Consider the following 22105-nt stretch of genomic DNA (forward strand, 5'->3'; position numbering starts at 1 on the left):
TTTTCCCTTCAACTCAGGTTAAGAGCCTTGGTGTCATCCTAGACAGTTCACTACCCTAGAAATCTCACATCACTAATCTCACTTGTTCTGCCTATTTCCATCTATGCAACATTAACCGATTACGTCCTTCTTTCCACCCAGTCTACGCCCATTCTCGTTACTTCCCGCATTGACTATTGCAATTCTCTCTTGCATGGTCTCCCCCAAAAATTCCTCCATAAGCTTCAACTGGTTCAAAACTCCGGATTATTACAAGAACCCGCTCCTACCAGCTTACCTTTCTGACCTGTTAAGCACTACCTCTTCTATCCAGCTTGCTGTGCCTTCTTTCCACCTCAGCACTATGGGAAAAAGAGCTTTCAGTTGCTCTGCACCCAAGCTGTGGAACTCTCTACCCCCAGATGTAAGAAACACTTGTTCTCTCCCTCAGTTTATGTGTTTTATTCTATTGTTAAGTGTGCTTGGGTGTCTTGAAAGGCTCTTTCAAATACATTTTTTTAATTAATATTATATTTATTATTGCACAACAGCCAGGTGAGGATAAAGGGGAGTGGTCCCTGTTGATCTGTTAGCAGCTTTTAGGGTTTTCTGCGCCTATAACAGAAAACCGAGTGAATCACAATCTGTACTTATGTATTCTGAGTGACAACTACACTTTACTCAGAGGCGATGCAGAAAGTTGACAGCTTACTTGGTGACTGCATGATGCTCCAACCCAGGTCCCAAGTTTGATCCAGCCCTTATCGCCACAGCCACAGAGCACTGCGAAGAGGGAAAAAATTAGGACCTAAATCTAGTGTTCTGTGTTCTGAATAGCTCAGCCTCGATTCTGATACTAGAAGGAGAATTTTTAAATCAGCTTACCCTCGTCTCCACATCAGTCAAAGCTCCATCTCTACTGGCTGACACGCCTTCTGAAGACTTCCTCTTCCAACTTCAGAGATTGATACGTAAAAACATTAGTACACCTTCAGCAGTTTGGAATCATATTTAACAACTTAAGAAAATGTAAGACTCAGGAGGCACGTTAGGCAATGTATGTACAATTGTTAACAATATTAACAACAATAACAATATTAACAATACTAGTTTGTTTGTTTTTTTACAAAATTGACAGCAGTAGTGAAATAAGATAATCAAAATGTCCGATGCTGTGTCCTGCTGTTATAAATTACATAGAATAAGAGATGAGTTTTTGCTCAACTGAGCTGTCAAGTTGATCTCAGTCAAAGACAGACTCTAGAACAATCCCAGTACAGAAAGCAAACCCCAGTTTTTTTGTTATCCTGTTATTACAGAGTGAAATATATTTAAACCTCAGCAACACAACGATTATAACATTCAAGAATGGAAATAAACTTTGTGGTTAATTCTTATTTTCCATTAAGAAGAAGAAAAGTATTATCTGTTTTTTGATAATGTGGCAGTATCCAGAAATCCAGCTCACCATATGGAACATTATATGGTCAGGTAACACATCTAAAAATGTTAAACATTTTTTTAGGGTGCAAATTCAAGACATTTTTATAATTATAAATTATTACCTTGGGACTGTAGTGAGCTCCTGTTTCAGTGTCTCAATGTCTGTGAACTGGACAGCTTGCCCTCCTCCTCTCGTTTTGATGACTTCGCCCTAAAGAAAAAAAACAAAAAGAACCACCATTAGATATCTTTGTTATTATTTAATACAGTGCGAAGCCCTGCTTGTGATCAGTAATTCAAACATCACACGAGTTTCCTTTCTAAGGATAAGCATGCACGCTACTACAATCATGCAACAGAACATTGAGAACCAATTTATAGAAATTATTTAAATTCACTTCTTAAAACTGACAAACTTATTTGAGCAAAGTGTAAAACAAACAATTACAAAACCACACTGACTCAAACTCCAGTTGGCAAATATGCTGCTGGTTTGCTGAAAACTTGCTAATATAAATGTCTGCGTGAGTAAGAAAGTGTAACCAAATACATCATTCTGAATATCAGTAATATGCTGTGCTGCATACTTGACCTTTATAAGCTTGGTCTGTATCTCGCCGTCGGAGGCAACTTCTTGGTGCGTTAGCACGTATCTGTCACACTTGGACAGAGCCTTCTCGCTGGGTGCAGACACCTGGATGGCGTTGGGGATGACCGGCTGCAAAATTGTGCCCAAGTCCATGCTTGAGGATGGTTTGTGGTCCACCCACTTCTCCCCACCAGCAGAGCGGGAACGACGGTGCAGCAGGCGTACTGGTGCTGTTGTCTTAACAGATCAATGGGAAATGATTTAAAAAGGGAAAAATACCACAAACAGAGTGAACAAAAACACAGAATTTGACAAAGCATTACGAAGCTTGATGAAAGAAATCATAAAACTTATACATTTTGGGGGGCAGGGTACCCCACACCCTAAACTTGTTGGAGCCAAAATGCTGACACGTCACAACCTCATGCTGCTGCCTTTAGCTAACTCACTGACCCTGTATCTTCTTTCAATTAGGTCTACATGAAACGAAGGGGAAGGAAAGCAGTCTCTCTCATCCACTCTGCTCAAGCACACAGCTCTCCTCCTGGCCTGGCCGACTGAAGTGCCCGTTGAGGCCTGGGGTCTTGTGGGTGTTCTTGTGGGTGTACTAGGGGAACTGTAACCCTGCATGCTGTCCTGAGCTGCCTGTTCCTCACATGCAGATCTAGCCACAGACAAAAAGGTACTTCTGCTGGGGACGGGGCAGACGGGCCTTGGGTTCATCTCATCCTCCTCATCACTAGCAGCACTGCCTGACTGTGACTCTGGCTTTGGACTGACATGAGGGGAATCGACTGGGCACTGGAAAGACTAAATGGTCACAGTTAGACATGCAAAAATTAGACGTTACTGGAATGGGACACATTTACAGTCTAATGTAATCAAATGCAGCAACCACTTTATGTGAAGTACAAAGTTCATGTTTTTCCCCATACCTGGTGAAAAACATGAACACTGAAATGTAAATTTACCAAAGCTGAGCTAAAATGATCTGTGAGTTGATGCAAATTTATCTGCAACATTTACAGTTTGTCTTATTTGTTGTAAATTTAGTATCTTTGATTTTTAAAACTATAGATTCAGACCAATAAATTTAGACCAACCTACTGAGAAATTTACAGCATCAAAATAACTATTTTACACATTCACCAGAAATGTAATTTCATCAGTTTCACAGTGGTACTTAATTACTGAAGGACTACATGATCATATGCATGAGGCGCTTATTATAACCTGCCTGCTGCTGTGGCACTGGGATTAGTGATGTTAGTAGATTAAGAGAAACGAGTGCAGTAGAATTTAACTTTGAATGGGCAGAATACCATTCAACTCCCTTAAAAACATTCATCATTATGGTTTTTAAACACAACATACAGGGACAGGTGAGGCTGATGCTGATCTCTTTGGCGGTAGGCGGTCCTCTTTGGAGGGTCGCTGAGAACGGGGCTGATGCTGTGGTTGTGGTGGAGGCTGTGGCTGCGTCTGACGGGGTGGAGGTTCAGGGCGACCTGGAGTCTTGCTCTCTGTCACGATGGCCTTGAGCTGCTTCAGCTTTTCGTCTTTCACCCACAGCTTATTTTGCATCTCAAGCTGCAGTGCATTAACACGTCTCTCCTGCACAGTGAGGATATTGCAAAATGTTCAAATGCAATATTATCCAAGTTGCTTGAATAAGACAAATTGGCTTCCACTATAAAGACTAAAACAATGACCAACAAGGGCTGTTTGCAAAACTGAAATGTGTGTCAAATTTAGATCTTACTACCAAAGTAGGTCTTTTTTTGCTTGTGGTCTTTATTGTAAATCTATATATTGTTGAATAAAAGGGAAAAAAAGATATTTGAAACTCACACATTCTTTCTCCCACTTGAACTGGGTGTCCGAGATCACGCCATGCATGCGCTGCTCCATGCGTCTCTTCTCTGACAGCTCCCTCTGCAGCCTCTGCTCTCTGGTTTCCAGCTCATGCTGCAGCGAGCGCTTGTCATCTTCAAAGATTTTAGTTGTTTTCTGCAGGATGTCAATCTGAAACAGAGACATTAATATTAAAGAAAAAAAAATGACAACCTTCAAATCTGCAGCGTGAATGGATTAGTCTCCCACCTTGTGTTCTTGCATCTTTGTTTTCTTCTCTAAACGTTCAATCTCTGCCTTGTTGCCTTGGATGATTTTGTCTTTCTCTATCAGTTTGCCGTTTTGTTCCTGAATAAAGTTATCTTTGGAAATTAGGCTGGTATCCAGTTCTTGGAGCACAGGCTTCATCATGTTGGCTGAAATAACATCAAGAGAAATGTGAGCCAATAGAAAGACAACTATTCAAAAACTGATCTTTCAAAGCCAAAAAGTATCAGATGAGCTAAAATGAGAACAGACACCTGTTTTACTGTATTCCTCAATCAGCATCTGCTTGATCCTCTGCCTGTTCTTCAGGGCTTCAATCAGCCTGGGCAGCGTGATGTCATCATGTGGGTCAGTCAGCTCACAGGAGGGTAGAGATGGGAGACTGAGGATCAGAGTGTTTGCAGCAGCAGGCATGTCTACAGAAGACAAAGAATCACAAGTCCTTAAAGCAATTGTGTGGTTTTTAATAATCATCACACACAATACTCCACTGTTAAAACATTTACACAGTAGTAGATCAGATTAATTGTGTTTAATTTTTATGGAAATTACGTTTGCAAGAGTTTGGCTTGTCTGTTAATTTGCATGTTTTGTGTTTCCAAAGAACTTCTTGAAAAATAATGCATTCTCTCATTTTCAAATTACACCTTTACACACAGTAAGTTGATGCCAGAGTTTTCTAAAAGTGTGAATACAAGGCAGAATAATACTTTAAATGTTGCTACAGTTAACTATGGTAAATGGACTGTTTCTTATATCTCTGTGAAGGTTCTCAGTCATCCAGGTCATCGTAGTCAAAGGAGCTTGCAAAGAAAAGCGTCTGGACTTCTTTAAGTTACTTGAAGACGTTTCACCTCTCATCCGAGAAGCTTCTTCAGTTCTAAGGTCAAATGGTGGAGAGTCCCAGATATAAACCTAGTGGGAGTATCCCCCCACAGAGGGACAAAAGGACCCCCTGATGATCCTCTAATCGCCTGAGCCAAGGTGTGGAACTGGGTGTGGGTCCCAATCAGCCAGAGTTTCGGGTGAGTTCATTGTGAAACCTGGCCCCACCTTATCATGCGAATTCCTGAGGTCAGATGGCCCAGGATGTGAGTGGGCCATCTGACCTCATTTCTGTTTGTTCTGTCTGCATTTCTGTTTCTTATATCGCGCTTTTGTACACTGAGCGCTCAAAGTATCTTCCCCAAGGATATTTGGCATTCAGACTGAAGCAGCCAGGGTTCGAATCACCAGCTTTGCGATTAGCAGATGGCCTGCTCTTCCCCCTGAGCTACAGCCACCTCCAACTACAATTCTCCTTGAGATGATAAAATGAAAATGAAAAGTCCATGTAAAAGCTGCCACTGTGCAGCCTTCTTATTTGGGCTGTTGTTTTGAAGTATCATCTAAATCATTGTTGTAATTTCAGAGAAATGATGCATTATTTCTGGCCATTTAATATACAATTTAATATACAATTCACAAGCAACCGATGACAGTGGGAAGAAAAACTTCCATTTAATAGGAATAGGAATGAGTGGATGAGGGGAAGAAGACAGCATAAAAGATCTGCTGTGGAAGAGAGTGAAAAGAGGTAAGTGAAGAAGATTGCTCAGTGTATCATGGGAAGCCCACAGCAGCCAAGATGTATTGCAGCATAAACAAGCAGAATAATTAATGGACAGTTTATGGTCATCTGATGAATACCAAACTATAAGAAAGTTTTAAGCCTAATCCTAAAAGCAGAAAGAGGGTGTTTCAAATTCAAACTGTGAGCTGGTTCCACAAAAGCAAATATGCCCTCTTCTGAGTTGCTGTTGGCACTCTCGCTGCAGAGTTCTGCATCAACTGAAGGGTTTTCAGGGAGCTTTTGGGACAAGTTGATAATGAATTACAAGAGTCATAGTAATAAATGCATGAAGTAACTTTTCAGCATCACTCTGACAGGAGATTTCTAATTTTAGAGATACTGCACAAATGCAAGAAAGCAGTCCTACATTTCTGTGTGAAGCACTTTGTGATCTTTGTCTTGAAAGGTGCTATATTAATACAATTTGACTTACTTTACTTGTTTAATATGTGCAATAAAGTACATAGGACGAGTTTTATCTAAATTTGGAAGCACACAAAAATGTGTCCAGTGGATTATTAAATATAACAACAATTACCAGAAGTGGAAAAAAAAACCCTTCATTATACACTTGGCGTTGCTCTGTTTAAAAGGTTGAATGTAAAACTTCAGTGCGCCTACATTTAGATTAATCACTTGATTAACAGGGTGTTAAATAAATAAATAAATAAAAACTTAAGCACAGTATTAATTTTTTTTTACCAGGATCTATCGGGCCACTGCATTCTTCCAATTTGTGAGACAGCTCATCTTTGAATGCCTGGTTTCTATGATGACAGCCTGGAGTAGCGCTACAGATTGGTCTGTCCACTGGCCTGGCCACTTCCACCACTTGCGGCATCTCCGCAAACTGCACCAAAAGCTACACAAACAGAGCATTTCTTTTATGTCAGGAGAAAATAAATAAATAAATAAAATTTCGGGTTAATTAAAAAGACACAAAGTAAGAGGCCAGGGTCAAGTTACCAGGGTTTCCTCATAGTCATCAGTCTTGGGATCGACACAGACAACCATTCTAACTTTTCCCTTTCCATCGAAGTCGTTTTTAAACTCCAAACAGCTCAAACCGAGCTGTTTGTCTGATACTCATTTCTATTCTTGGCCATTCTGGTCAGTTTCAATGAAAATCTTAACATCTTTAACTCTCCCACCTCCAGCTCTGCCTCCCATCTTTTTTGTCAGTGCCACTGTCTCCAAACCATACATCATAGCAGGTTTCACTGCTGTCTTAAAGTTTAAAACCTCAGTTAGATGGCAGTCAGGTGGCACTCCTCTCAATAAAACTCTTCCAGATCAAAAAGTCTACATCTGTTGCCTTTGAGGAAGAAAACTGATGGCTGCAGAACGAAACTGTGGACTCACATTCAGGTTGAAGAGAAACTGTCCAGAAGAATTTTCACTCTGTCAGTAAATTACTCCACTCTAGGTTTAAACATTCCCTTACTGGAATTTTTTCCCACCCAGTGGAATGTATGAGGTTCACATCTGTGCTGTCTGCCAAGTTGACCTTTAAGAATTCAGGGACACTCACCCCAACTGGGTCCGTCTGGTTGCTGGAGGGTTTTTTTGGAGGAGGCCTGCTGGGTGTTTTAACTTTCCTGTAAAAGTAAATAAATACAAAGTCATTCACAATTCAAACATAAGCGTAAGCGTTAACAATTAATTACTTTATGATGGCTTAACAAAGCCACTTGCTAGACGGCTAATTAGCCCCTTGCTAACAGTAAAGCAGAGCGTCAACGTCCGTTGTTAACTCCTTAAACTTAAATTCACCATTTAGTGACATGGTAATACACACAAACAATATAGCCTGCATGCAACATATATAATATAAACCTATACTTACACTTCTCTCGTCATTGTAACGCGGTACCTATGCTGAATTCACCGTTTCTATTTGTCTAGTTTTAAATCGTCCCTCCACCTCGACGCCTCTTCTTCTTCTTTTAAATTTGATTGGCGGTTGGCAAACAACTGAAGGATGCATTACCGCCACCAAAAAAACCCTCAAATCCTTCCAAACAATTTACTTTCTTTTAAAAACTGAATTAAGACCTGATAACTTTCACTTCTTGAGACCTTTTGCAGTAAATCAATAAGATCTAGCTTCATTTTTATGCTTCTGAGGTTTCGGGTCAGTTGTCTTTTCTCCACCTGATACTTCTGACAGTGTAATATAACATGTTCTCTAGTTTCCTCTTCTCCACAGTAGTCACATTTCCCTGTATTGTGTTTCCCTATCATGAATAGTGTAGTGTTCAAACCAGTATGTCTTATTCTCGATATGTACCACCTCCTTTCTCCTACTCCTTCCTGTGGTTCTCATTTCTCCTACTCTCTGCTGAATTTTATAGGAGTCTCCTCCTTTCCCCCTCCCACTGTTTTCCCATCTTTTCTTCATTTCTTGCCTTACAATACTCTTTATCTCTGTCTTACAGAAGTTAATAACCAGGTCAACTACCCCATGTTTTGTGGCTTCCTTTGCAGCTCTATTTGTCATTTCATTTGCTTTTACTCCATAGTGAGCCGTAATCCATAAAAAGACAACTGTAAGTCCCATCATTTGTATTATGTAACGTGTTTCCTGAATTTCTGTTAGAACATCTGCTCTACTTTCCGAGTGGCTACACTGTAAACTGGCCAATGACGAGCTTGAGTCTGAACAAATGACTGATTGTAACGGCCTCATCTCTTCTACCCACTGAACAGCTAACAGAATTGTGAGCATTTCTCCAGTCTCCTTCTCCAACAGTCCATCATTGATCCTTTTCCCTATTTTGACTTTAAACTCCAGAACAACAAATGCTACACTGGTTTGACTGGCTGTATTCTTTGATGCATCTGTATATATTTGTACATAATTATAATACTTTAAACTAAATGCCCTTCCTCCCAGCAAGGTTTCAGTACCTCTTGTGTTGGGTGATCCTGTCCATGTCCCTGTAGATTTGCCCAGTAATTGAGTGTTAGCTGTTTTCTTCTTATTCCTAGTGGCATCTCACCCATCTCTACCTGTAAAGCTGCTGTTGAGGTTGTTTTAAATGCACCTGTGCAGAGTCTTAGTGCCTGATACTGACTGAAGTCTAACTTTAAAAGACTTGTGTCAGCCACAAAATTATATGTTACACATCCATAATCTAACACTGATCTAATCAACCCAGTGTGTATTGCCCTCAAAGACATTGATATGTTCCCAAGATATATCTTTAATGCCAAAAGACCTCTCTGCTCCTTTCACAATTATTATAATTTTTGGTTTTGTGTTTCACTTGATCTATGCAATTTATAACATAGTGGAGAAAATGATTTTGTTTATTGCCTGTCAGTCCTGTATGAGTTCCATGTGTCTGTACCAAATCTGATGTTGACATTGGTTGAGCCTTTCCTGTACCTTCTGTTCCCTCTTGACAGCCTCGGTGTAACTTACGTTGTGAGCTACTTTAACTTGTTTGACCTCCATGGCTTTCTTTCTGACTTAACAACCCCATAACTTACTCCTTGCTGCCCCCCAGTTACTGCATTTATCCTGTACACTATCCCCACATTCCTCATATCTGTGTTCACCTCCACACTTGGGATACCCATTCCCCATTTGCAAATTGTAGTGATGTGCCCATATCTTTGCCATTTATAGCACCTGAGGGGCAGCGGAACATATGCTCTAATCTAAGACTGAACATCCTTACAGAATATGTTAGCATTAAAAGACTAAATTATGTTTAGATGGGAAATTGAAATTAGTCAACCTGGATACATAAAATCCTTATATGCAAATTCAGCAAGCACTCTTGCATTTTTTTCAGTGTAGTAAAGAAAAGTGAGAAAGGTGTAAAATGAAAACAAAAACACTTTTTCCAAACTTGAAGCTCAGTTTAATTCACCAAAATCAGACAAATTGTATACATGAGACAAAAATCATTACTGTGGAGGTTTACAATAACTCGTGAGCAGAGTAAAATATGTGCAAACAGAATTTTGTTTAGCTGTAGAGCCACAGTAACTAAAGATGCATATATCTGAGTAAATAGATAGTTATTTTACACAACAATGCTTTGGTGACCTATGTATATACTCTTCTGCATATTTATATAAAAAGATGAAAAGCATTTAAATATCATCACTAGAACTAAATATAAAAACAGAGGTCAGACTATTGCACAACAGCCAGGTGAGGATAAAGGGGAGTGGTCACTGTTGATCTGTCAGCAGCTTTTAGGGTTTTCTGCGCCTGTAACAGAAAGCCAAGTGAATCACAATCTGTAGTTATGTATTCTGAGTGAAAACTACACTTTACTCAGAGGCAATGCAGAAAGTTGACAGCTTACTTGGTGACTGCATGATGCTCATATCCAGCTCCCAAGTTTGATCCAGCCCTCATCTCCACAGCCACAGAGCACTGCGAAGAGGGAAAAGATTAGGACCTAAATCTATTTGCAAGTGTTCTGAATAGCTCAGCCTCGAATCTGAGGAGAATTTTTAAAATCAGCTTACCCTCGTTTCCACATCAGTCAAAGCTCCATCTCTACTGGCTGACACGCCTTCTGAAGACTTCCTCTTCCGCCTTCAGAGATCGATACATAAAAACATTAGTACACCTTCAACAGTTTGAAATCATATTTAACAACTTAAAAAAAATGTAAGACTCAGGAGGCACGTTAGTTAATGTATGTACAATTGTTAACAATATTAATATGCCTGTTTTTTTTAACTGGATACCAAACTGACAACAGTAGTGAAATAAGATAATCAAAATGTCCGTTGCTGTGTCCTGCTGTCTTTGTGTCTTTGCTCAACTGGGCTGTCAAGTTGATCTCAGTGAAAGACAGACAGGAAGTGGATACTGGTTCCTGTCTGGTATCTGTCTGGATACCAGACAGAACAAGGCCAGCACAGAAAGCAAATCCAGTTTTTTGTTTTCCTGTTATTAAATGCCTTTGTTCCCCTTTTGTTAAAACATAGAAAAACACTACACAAAAATACTGCAAAAGGAAAAGGTTGCCTTATAAGTGTATAAACTCAAAACACACATTTCACTTAAAAATTAAGACGTGCAAATGTGAATAAATCAACTTGTTAGAGATATTCATCTCCTGCTGAGAAACAACAAAACAAACAAACAAACAAAAAACCCAAAACAAAACAAACAAAACGCCCCCATAAAACTGCACCAAACACCCAAAAAATAAGAATAAGTCGTCTCATCAGATACTGATGCTTATTTCCTATATGCCCAAAAAAAAAAAACAAAAAAAAAGAAAACAAAAAAAAAAAAACCCTTGAAAAGACAATATTAAAATTCAAGTGTATTCAAGGATGTCAACCACCTGTATAAGTGGTGGTTTCATTTCAATGTTGTTGTTTTTTTTGGTTAAGGTTATAAATTATTACCTTGGGACTGTAGTGAGCTCCTGTTTCAGTGTCTCAATGTCAGTGAACTGGACAGCTTGCCCTCCTCCTCTCGTTTTGATGACCTCGCCCTAAAGAAAAAAAACAAAAAGAACCACCATTGGATAGCTTTGTTATTATTTAATATTTAATACAGTGCAAAGCCCTTCTTGTGATCAGTAATTCAACCACCACAAGAGTTTCCTTTCTAAGGATAAGCATGCACGCTACTACAATCATGCAACAGAACATTGAGAACCACTTTATAGAAATTATTTACATTCACTTCTTAAAACTGACAAACATGCTGCTGGTTTGCTGAAAACTTGCTAATATAAATGTCTGCATGAGTAAGAAAGTGTAACCAAATATATCATTCTGAATATCAGTAATATGCTGTGCTGCATACTTGACCTTTATAAGTTTGGTCTGTATCTCGCCGTCGGAGGCAACTTCTTGGTGCGTTAGCACGTATCTGTCACACTTGGACAGAGCCTTCTCGCTGGGTGCAGACACCTGGATGGCGTTGGGGATGACCGGCTGCAAAACTGTGCCCAAGTCCATACTTGACGATGGTTTGTGGTCCACCCACTTCTCCCCACCAGCAGAGCGGGAACGACGGTGACGCGGGCGTACTGGTGCTGTTGTCTTAACAGATCAACAGGAAAACGGTTTAAAAAGGGGAAAGAAAATAAAAGAAAATCCAAAGTGAACAAAAATACAACTTGACAAAAGAAATCATGAAACTTATACATTTTGGGGGACAGGGTACCCCACACCCTAAACTTGTAGGAGCCAAAATCCTGACACATTACAACCTCATGCTGCTGCCTTTAGCTAACTCACTGACCCTGTATCTTCTTTCAATTAGGTCTACATGAAACGAAGGGGAAGGAAAGCAGTCTCTCTCATCCACTCTGCTCAAGCACACAGCTCTCCTCCTGGCCTGGCCGACTGAAGTGCCCGTTGAGGCCTGGAGTCTTGTGGGTGTTCTTGTGGGTGTACTAGGGGAACTGTAACCCTGCATGCTGTCCTGAGCTGCCTGCTCCTCACATGCAGATCTAGCCACAGACAAAAAAGGTACTTCTGCTGGGGACGGGGCAGGTGGGCCTTGGGTTTGTCTCATCTTCTCATCACTAGCAGCACTGCCTGACTGTGACTCTGGCTTTGGACTGACATGAGGGGAATCGACTGGGCACTGGAAAGACTAAATGGTCACAGTTAGACATGCAAAAATTAGATGTTATAGCAACGGGATACATTCACAGTCTAATGTAATCAAATGCAGCAACCACTTTATGAAGCTAAATAAAGTACACTACACAAGGTACAAAGAGCCGGTGAAAAACATGAACACTGAAATGTAAATTTACCAAAGCTGAGCTAAAATGATCTGTGGGTTGATGCAAATTTATCTGCAACATAATTCATTTTACAGTTTGTCTTATTTGTTGTAAATTTAGTATCTTTGATTTTTAAAACTATAGATTCAGACCAATAAATTTAGACCAACCTACTGAGAAATCTACAGCATCAAAATAACTATTTTACACATTCACCAGAAATGTAATTTCGTCAGTTTCACAGTGGTACTTAATTACTGAAGGACTACATGATCATATGCATGAGGCGTTTATTATAACCTGCCTGCTGCTGTGGCACTGGGATTAGTGATGCTAGTAGATTAAGAGAAACGAGTGCAGTAGAATTTAACTTTAAATGGGCAGAACACCATTCAACTCCCTTAAAAACATTCATCATTATGGTTTTTAAACACAACATACAGGGACAGGTGAGGGTGATGCTGATCTCTTTGGCGGTAGGCGGTCCTCTTTGGAGGGTCGCTGAGAACGGGGCTGATGCTGTGGTTGTGGTGGAGGCTGTGGCTGCGTCTGACGGGGTGGAGGTTCAGGGCGACCTGGAGTCTTGCTCTCTGTCACGATGGCCTTGAGCTGCTTCAGCTTTTCGTCTTTCACCCACAGCTTATTTTGCATCTCAAGCTGCAGTGCATTAACACGTCTCTCCTGCACAGTGAGGATATTGCAAAATGTTCAAATGCAATATTATCCAAGTTGCTTGAATAAGACAAATTGGCTTCCACTATAAAGACTAAAACAATGACCAACAAGGGCTGTTTGCAAAACTGAAATGTGTGTCAAATTTAGATCTTACTACCAAAGTAGGTCTTTTTTTGCTTGTGGTCTTTATTGTAAATCTATATATTGTTGAATAAAAGGGAAAAAAAGATATTTGAAACTCACACATTCTTTCTCCCACTTGAACTGGGTGTCCGAGATCACGCCATGCATGCGCTGCTCCATGCGTCTCTTCTCTGACAGCTCCCTCTGCAGCCTCTGCTCTCTGGTTTCCAGCTCATGCTGCAGCGAGCGCTTGTCATCTTCAAAGATTTTAGTTGTTTTCTGCAGGATGTCAATCTGAAACAGAGACATTAATATTAAAGAAAAAAAAGTGACAACCTTCAAATCTGCAGCGTGAATGGATTAGTCTCCCACCTTGTGTTCTTGCATCTTTGTTTTCTTCTCTAAACGTTCAATCTCTGCCTTGTTGCCTTGGATGATTTTGTCTTTCTCTATCAATTTGCCGTTTTGTTCCTGAATAAAGTTGTCTTTGGAAATTAGGCTGGTATCCAGTTCTTGGAGCACAGGCTTCATCATGTTGGCTGAAATAACATCAAGAGAAATGTGAGCCAATAGAAAGACAACTATTCAAAAACTGATCTTTCAAAGCCAAAAAGTATCAGATGAGCTAAAATGAGAACAGACACCTGTTTTACTGTATTCCTCAATCAGCATCTGCTTGATCCTCTGCCTGTTCTTCAGGGCTTCAATCAGCCTGGGCAGCGTGATGTCATCATGTGGGTCAGTCAGCTCACAGGAGGGTAGAGATGGGAGACTGAGGATCAGAGTGTTTGCAGCAGCAGGCATGTCTACAGAAGACAAAGAATCACAAGTCCTTAAAGCAATTGTGTGGTTTTTAATAATCATCACACACAATACTGCACTGTTAAAACATTTACATAGTAGTAGATCAGATTAATTGTTTAATTTTGATGGAAATTATGTTTGCAAGAGTTTGGCTTGTCTGTTAATTTGCATGTTTTGTGTTTCCAAAGAACTTCTTGAAAAATAATGCATTCTCTCATTTTCAAATTAAATCTTTACACACAGTAAGTTGATGCCAGAGTTTTCTAAAAGTGTGAATACAAGGCTGAATAATACTTTAAATGTTGCTACATTTAACCACAGTAAATGGACTGTTTCTTATATAGCGGTTTTGTATTATGAGTACTCAAAGCGCTTTATTCACCCATTCAAACCCATTTATTTTCTATGCAATTGTTTTCTATCTAACAGTCGCAACCAGGCATACTCCAATGGATGCATTGGAGAGCAGAGTGGGGTTCGTATCTTTCCCAAGGATATTTGGCATGCAGACTGAAGCAGCCAGGGTTCGAATCACCAGTCTTCCGATTAGCAGATGGCCTGCTCTTCCCCCTGAGTCACAGCCATCCCCAACTAAAATTCTCCTTGAGATGATAAAATGAAAAGTCCATGTAAAAGCTGCCACTGTGCAGCCATCTTATTTGGGCTGTTGTTTTGAAGTATCATCTAAATCATTGTTGTAATTTCAGAGAAATGATGCATTATCCTGACATTTAATACACAATTCACAAGCAACTGATGACAGTGGGAAGGAAAACTTCCATTTAATAGGAATAGGAATGAGTGGATGAGGGGAAGAAGACAGCATAAAAGATGTGCTGTGGAAGTGATTGAAAAGAGGTAAGTGAAGAAGATTGCTCAGTGCATCACGGGAAGTCCACAGCAGCCTAGGCCTACTGCAGCATAACCAAGCAGCATATTTAAGGGACAGTTTATGGTCATCTGATGAATACCAAATTATAAGAAAGTTTTAAGCCTAATCTTAAAAGCAGAAAGACAGCATCTCAAATTCAAACTGGGAGCTCCCAGTTTGAATTTGAGATGCTGTCTGCAAAAACAAATATGCCCTCTTCTGAGTTGCTGTTTGGCACTCTCGCTGCAGAGTTCTGGATCAACTGAAGGCTTTTCAGGGAGCTTTTGGGACAAGTTGATAATGAATTACAAGAGTCATAGTAATAAATGCATGAACTATTTTTTCTGATTTTAGAGCTATTGCACAAATGCAAGAAACCAGTCCTACATATGTGTTTAATATGTGCAATAAAGGACATATTCTGGTCAAAAATTACTCCCAAGATTCCTCACAGTGTTACTGAAGGTCAAGGCAATGCCATGCAGCTTAACCTTGGTTTTATCTGAATTTAGAAGCACACAAAAATGTGTCCAGTGTGATGAGTGAATATAACAACAATAATTAGCAGAAGTGGAAAACCCCTCATTACACACTTGGTGTTGCTCTTGTTAAAAGGTTGAGTGTTCTTACATTTAGGCTAATCTTTTGATTAACAGGGTGTTTCACACACATACCAGGATCTATGGGGCCACCACGTTCTTCCAATCTGCGAGACAGCTCATCTTTGAATGCCTGGTTTCTATGACGACGGCCTGGAGTAAAGCCACAGATTGGTCTGTCCACTGGCCTGGCCACTTCCACCTCTTGGGTCATCTCTGCAAACCGCATCACCAGCTGCACAAACAGAGCATGTGTTATATGTCAGGGGGGGTAAGGGGGGTAACTAAAAAGTAACAAAGTAAGAGGGCGGGGTGAATTTACCAGGGTTTCCTCATAGTCATCAGTCTTGGGATTGACACAGACAACCATTCTAACTTTTCCCTCTCCATCGAAGTAGTTTTTAAACAGGTGGGTTATTTTGGAGTCTCGATAGGGGACCATCTGGAAGAGAAAAATGTCAATTAGGAATGTCAATCAGGAAATGCAATCAAAGTCCATCTTCAGTTTGGCAACACATACCTTGTTTGTGCCACACATTTGGTTTTCTCGAAGTATCTCGATGCATGTCCTCAGATTCAGCAAAGACTGATTTATGTTACCTGAAAGGCAAAAAGTGGTTAAAGCTCTTTAAAGCTCAGCTAAACGCAAGTCCATAGGCTTGTATATAAACAACAGACTTGTCTTAACAGAAGGCCAGCAGGAGACAGCCCTTGTATGCTACATAAATAAGTTATATATGAATAAAAGAAAGTGACAACTACTACTACTACAGTAATCTGTTAACAGACATACGTGTGTTTTTCTTTTTTCTATATCTTGTTTTGTAAAGTATAACTAGTTTAAGCATATTCTTCTGGAGTAAAAAGAAGTTTTAGGACACTTTTGGCTAAATTGACTAAATTGTAACTGATAACAAATCAGCAGCCACTTTTATAATGTCCATTATTTTGGAGCATTATCTAAATTAAAGGTCACCACTGCATTCGAAACTTCAAGCAATTCTGCTTCAAGTTTACCGAACTTGTCCAAAATAAGGATTTAAATATTAACAAACCTGCTTCACGTATACGAGTGCCTTCTGCCCCTGTCCTGCCAGTTCGCTCGCTTCCTGCCAAGTCCACCAGGCACAGTTGACTAACACTTATCTGGTTCTTATCCTAACAATCAAATTAAGAAGAAAAATATTTGTCAACTATGGTTTATCCAAGTATGTTGCCAACATGGCTCTGGTGTGGGGGGATTTGGTTCAACTTTTAGCTGACCTGGAGAACGTTGTCGCCATCTGCATCAAGAGGCGCCTGAGCCAGTTTAATAATGAACACACTGTGAGAGCGACTGGACTCTCTATTCAGCCGAGTGTTCGCAACCTTCCTCTTTTTTTGACCTGGAAAAAACACAGTACAGGACATTTCTAAAACCACATTTCTTTCCAGACATTTTCATGCACAATTTAAAAGCCAAACTATTTCAGACACAAAACTCATACTGAGCATTCACATGCCTCAACAACCTGCTCAGAGAGAAGATTAACTGAGGTCATTTACTGGCCAGAGCCGACCCCAGAGGGCAGCAATTCCAGGTCAGTCACATCTACGATCATCACTGCAGGGTACTTTATTTGTTCTTTACAGTTATATGAGAACAACTCACCTCTCCAGAACACTTGAAAAGCCTCCTCGGCAGATTTGACTTCAACCTCCAGACAACCGGCCACATACATGATGTGATTCTGATCCTCTCTGAGGATTTTAGACTGAGGCGGTCTGCATTTAGAAAATAATCATATTAGGGAACTGCTTTTCCTTCAATCTGCAAAATGTTGCATACCAAGCATTGCAGGGAGTCATTAATGCTGGTTGTTTTCAGCCACAGAAAGTAACCAGTTACAGTCATAAAGCATCACAAACAGATGTAAGAACATTCAGTGTTGCCAGAACAAACACCAAAAGCAGCAGGGGGAATCTAAGGATTTCCAAGGCTAAAGTAACACTCATCAACACTGGAGACATTACCTCCCATCAGCAGCTCTGTTATACATGGTTGTGCGTGGTTCAGAATGAATGTGTCCAAAATACATATTTTTTTTACCACTGAATGTGCTCCCAGATTTATACTTTTTGCATGACGTAACTCTGAATTTTGGACTACGGCTGATTATTTTAATGATCAATTCAATTATTTGCAGACAAAATAACTGATAACTTGAGCTCAAAAACAAGAGAAGCTTCAAATTTTGGACACCAATCATCCCAAATATATAGTCAGTGTACTATTATTTAAAAAAAGAAGAAGAAGTAATCAGTCAAATCATCAAAACTCATTTTTATGACAGCAAAAACATCTGTGAAACTTAGGAAATGTCTCCAACACTGACAGGTTACTTTTTTTGCACATTTCTATGCAACAGCAGAAGCTCAGCTAAAAATCAGGCTGCTACAAATATTCACTGGTCACATACATCAACTCAGTGTTCTGGCGCACTGGTGTGCCTCCACCATTCCACCTAGTAAAAAGAAAAGACAACAGTTTTGTCTCCTGGCTAATCTGCCATAGAAAATAAATTGAACTACACCTAATATTTTACTCTATTACTCTAATGAGATACAACATGATCCACATACATACTGTACACATGAATTGTGTTCCTTTTGTTTTATATTTTCTAAACTCACTTTGGCTTGATTGCATCTTCCTGAGTTTCCTCCAGGAGATCATAGATGTAGTTGTTGTAGATTTCTACGTAGGAGACGAAGACACTGTAGCTGCTGTCGTCATCCACGCCATCTGATTTAGAGGCCTCCTCTGGCTTAATCATGTCAGCAATTTCAGGATCAGCCTTTAGCCTAAAAATCAAAGTAGAAAGTTGCACATTAAAACCAACATCCCACTATACTCAGAACTGAGGCAACAATGCAAGCTTAACAAACCCAAAATATCTTTCTGTTAACTAGATTCACTTATCCTAACATCACCAGTCAGGTGAAACAGTGACACAGAAAGAAAGTCTAATCAATTTTACAGTGCAGATTCTTCCTAAAGGGTAAGAAAGACTCTTTAATTAATTGGCCAATAGGTGACAATTTGATTTTGATCTCTAATTTTGAACATGATCTTCTCCACAGCAGTAGCAGCACAAGTTACTCTGCAATAGTTAATAAACCTAGGACTGACTTGTAAGTCAGTGTAAGAGCAAAAATGTGTTGATAATTCTTGTCATCCATGACTTTTACACTGTTAAAATGCAGGACTGTACGGCATGTCTTCATTGTCAAATTTGAATGCATAATTTCATGTGATATTGGGATTTGGAGTTTTGCAGAATTTTGCTGTAGTCTTTCTTTAGCAACAAAGCTCCAAGTCAGTTCAGTAGGCACATCTCACCATGGGATGTAGATTTTTGGATTGCTGACCGCGGATTCCACCACATCTTTCTCAGTAATGTGAACTTACTTTTCACACCCGTAATTAAAAAAAAAATGTAAAATGGGCCTTTACCTAGTGGAGGGTGTTTTAGGAACAGACAAGTTGTTGTCCCGCCTTTGGCGCTCCAACAAAGCATCTACTTCAGTCTGAATCTCAATACTGTTTTTCTCATCAGTCTTAAATACCTGAACAAAGAAAAATAAAATTAAATTAAATTAATAAATAAGCAAATTACTCAGTTATTCTGGTGCCAAACATAATTAACCATTTTTATGTGCCATTTTCTTACATATCTCTTGGCCTGGTAAGGACCTATACTGTTGAAAATCATGTCAAGGGAGCGAGGCAGAAGTCCACCCTGGCCTGGAGAACCTGTCATGGTGAAAGTCTTTCCACTTCCTGTCACCCCGTACGTGAAAAGCAGACCTGACACAAACAGAGAGGAAATCAGCTGCCAATAATGAACTCAAGGCTAAAGTGCCTTTTGCTCCCAAGTAGGTTAAAATGCAGCTGTTAAGAGGGGAAACAGGTCACTGTAATTTAAAATGTTACTGTACTTTAAAATAATCATTGCATATTACTGATGTAGCCTTTGCTCTTACCATTTTTTCCACGGATGAGGTCATCAACAAGAGGTTTCGCCACATGCTCAAAGAGCTCCATCTGTGACACTGAAACTCCAAAGACTTTTTTGAAGGAGTACTGTGTCTGTGAACCAAAAGGGATTACAAAAAATAAATACATAAATAAAAACATACGTATGCATGCTTTGCTTGTTCTGGAAGACCAAAATCAACCATGCGTTATTTTTTCTCTTGTAGTTTCTAGATTCTTCAGCATTTCTGGGGATACGCCTGAAATGAAGCCTTCTACAAGGCCAGACAAACCACTTCAGCTATGCTCATTTATTACAGAGGATGAGTAGTTCTATTCATATCTCCTTCTCAATGCCTAATCTCCACTCTTCAAGGATGTCATCTAATCTGGTCTGAGAACACCTTGTTCCCCACATCTACAAAAGTTCAGTAACTCCATAAACAATGCATTGTACAATTTAACAGATATTGATACATCAAATTATAACAGACTATATTTGGAGATATAGACTGAATAAGAAGGGATTGGTTTTTATACATGATGGTAAATAAGTCAATCTGGGTAGCTAGCTAGCATGGTTAAGACTGTTTAATATCCAATCTGATTGCTTCATACTTTTGCATTCTCACAGCTCTTTTTAGCTTTTTGTTCCACACCACTAGGTGTGTCTATACACCCGTTTCCCACTATCATGTGCAGTTACCTGAAAGAGCTGTGAGAATGCAAAAGTATGAAGCAGTCAGGTAACTGCACATGATAGTGGGAAACAGATATATAGACACACCTAGTGGTGTGGAACAAAAAACTAAAAATAAATAAATAAATAAATGGTGGTCTTCAAGGCATTTGTATCTATGAGAGGTGATAGCAAAAGTCACAACAAACTGGGAAGTGTGCCCCCACCTGTCCAACATCACTACATCTCATGTAAAATTACACAGAGAAAGGCATCAGGGCAAAACAGGCCCAGTCCTGGCACTATCAATGGAGGGAAAAACAAAAATGGAACAATTTGTATTTAACAGTCATAGAGTTTTATGACACAGGAGTAAGCTACGAAATTTCCAACGATGCAAACAATATTTATGACTGGATTTACTTATTGTTGGTTTCAGTCTTTATGCAGCTTTTCCTGACAGTGACAGAAACACATAATCTCACTACCTTTAATCAATTACTACTCCAAACTTATCGGATTTCTTACCTCTTTGTATTCTCCATTGCGGTTTGTTTTGAAGCCCTCCGGGGTGTGCATCTGGATGGTGGTACTGCTGATCACCTCAATGCAGCATTCCTCATCCTCAGCTCCCAGGGGTCGCACACGGCAATATACCTGAAGAACAAAACAACACACATTAAAACAAGCTCTAACGGTACATTTTGAGTTCGTTACTACTGCAAAGATATTTAATTTGCCCAAGAATATCTGATGAACGATTTAAAAAAAAAAAAAAAACACAAAAAAAACAAAACCACCAAACAGACTGACATTCTTGGATGCAGTAGGATTTTTGCTGCCATTTGTTTCAGCTTATTGCCACTTGGTGAAACTTTTAAACATACTTTTATTAAGAAACTGAGGAGTCTTGTTATTCACAGCCAGAGTCTTTATACTGTTGTTTTTTTAAGAACAAAAAGGGGGGAATTTTGGTTGGCCCAAAAAACTGAGGAGAGATAGCAATCGAAACTTTTATTGCAAAAGCTTCTTCTTTCTGCTGCTAAAAGTCTACATCTGTTGCCTTTGAGGAAGAAAAGTGATGGCTGCAGAGCGAAACTGTGGGCTCACAGTCAGGTTGAAGAGAAATTGTCCAGAAGAATTTTCACTCTGTCAGTAAATTACTCCACTCTAGGTTCAAACACTCCCTCGCTGGAATGTTTTCTCTTCCACCCAGTGGAATGTATGAGATTAACATTTGTACTGTCTGCCAAGTTGACCTTTAAGAATTCAGGGACACTCACCCCAACTGGGTCCGTCTGGTTGCTGGAGGTTTTTTTTGGAGGATGCCTGCGGGGGGTTTTACCCTTCCTGTAAAAGTAAATAAATACATAGTCATTAACAATTCAAACACACTGTAAGCGTTAGCCATTAATGACTATGTGATGGCTTAACAAAGCCAGTTTTTAGACGGCTAATTAGCCCCCTGCTAACGGTAAAGCAGAGAGTCATCGTCCGTTGGTAACTCCTTAAACTTAAATTCGCCATTTCGTGACATGGTAAAACGCATAAACAATACAGCCTACCAGCGACATATATAATATAAACTTGTACTTACAGTTGTCTCGTCATCGTAGCGTGGTGCCTGTGCTGGTTTCACTGTTTCTGTTTGTCTAGTTTTGAATCTTCCCTCCGCCTCAAAGCCTCAAATCAGCGACTTTTTCAAAACGGACCCGAAGCAACCAATGGGATCTGGCAACGGCAAACACGTGCTTCCGCCTTCACTTCCGAGCCTCTTACGCCTCAAAAACAAAACAAAACAAAACAACAAACAAACAAATAAATAAATAAATAAAAAGTTGGCAAATGCAGTAAAATATAAAAT

General features: G+C 39.7%; 2 protein-coding genes and 1 non-coding gene across 7 annotated transcripts; all 3 read right to left on the bottom strand.

Moving 5' to 3' along the window:
• Positions 1 to 492: 492 nt before the first annotated feature.
• On the bottom strand, positions 493 to 7942 carry LOC148101984 (kinesin-like protein KIF23). 2 transcript variants are annotated; one of them, XM_087843150.1, is made up of 13 exons: positions 7591 to 7942; positions 7276 to 7342; positions 6447 to 6606; positions 4387 to 4548; positions 4115 to 4281; positions 3863 to 4036; positions 3386 to 3625; positions 2465 to 2821; positions 2015 to 2248; positions 1545 to 1633; positions 865 to 934; positions 692 to 762; positions 493 to 594 (listed from the first exon to the last, which is right to left on the bottom strand). In XM_087843150.1, the coding sequence occupies exons 1-13, from the start codon at positions 7602 to 7604 to the stop codon at positions 579 to 581; spliced, it is 1821 nt and encodes a 606-aa protein (XP_087699276.1). In that variant the 5' UTR covers positions 7605 to 7942; the 3' UTR covers positions 493 to 578. The 2 variants fall into 2 exon arrangements, with proteins under 2 accessions (XP_087699276.1, XP_087699277.1); XM_087843151.1 differs by lacking the exon at positions 6447 to 6606 and having other exon boundaries at positions 7591 to 7614.
• A 1651-nt stretch (positions 7943 to 9593) lies between these two features.
• kif23 (kinesin family member 23) lies at positions 9594 to 21977 on the bottom strand. 4 transcript variants are annotated; one of them, XM_087843152.1, is made up of 24 exons: positions 21839 to 21977; positions 21525 to 21591; positions 20770 to 20898; positions 19571 to 19676; positions 19258 to 19394; positions 19041 to 19153; positions 18218 to 18388; positions 18004 to 18048; positions 17196 to 17308; positions 16808 to 16929; positions 16600 to 16702; positions 16065 to 16144; positions 15867 to 15986; positions 15620 to 15779; positions 13915 to 14076; positions 13643 to 13809; positions 13391 to 13564; positions 12914 to 13153; positions 11980 to 12336; positions 11544 to 11777; positions 11133 to 11221; positions 10236 to 10305; positions 10070 to 10140; positions 9594 to 9972 (listed from the first exon to the last, which is right to left on the bottom strand). In XM_087843152.1, the coding sequence occupies exons 1-24, from the start codon at positions 21850 to 21852 to the stop codon at positions 9957 to 9959; spliced, it is 3060 nt and encodes a 1019-aa protein (XP_087699278.1). In that variant the 5' UTR covers positions 21853 to 21977; the 3' UTR covers positions 9594 to 9956. The 4 variants fall into 4 exon arrangements, with proteins under 4 accessions (XP_087699278.1, XP_087699279.1, XP_087699280.1 ...); XM_087843153.1 differs by lacking the exon at positions 18004 to 18048; XM_087843154.1 differs by lacking the exon at positions 11980 to 12336.
• Positions 17056 to 17153, bottom strand: LOC118454084 (Z30 small nucleolar RNA). The gene has a single exon (XR_004843600.1). It is a non-coding gene; the product is annotated as a Z30 small nucleolar RNA (small nucleolar RNA).
• Positions 21978 to 22105: the final 128 nt, after the last annotated feature.

The sequence above is a fragment of the Neolamprologus brichardi genome, chromosome 7 (genome assembly GCF_056152115.1).
Source record: "Neolamprologus brichardi isolate AB-2024 chromosome 7, ASM5615211v1, whole genome shotgun sequence".
NCBI classification, from domain to species: Eukaryota; Metazoa; Chordata; class Actinopteri; order Cichliformes; family Cichlidae; genus Neolamprologus; species Neolamprologus brichardi.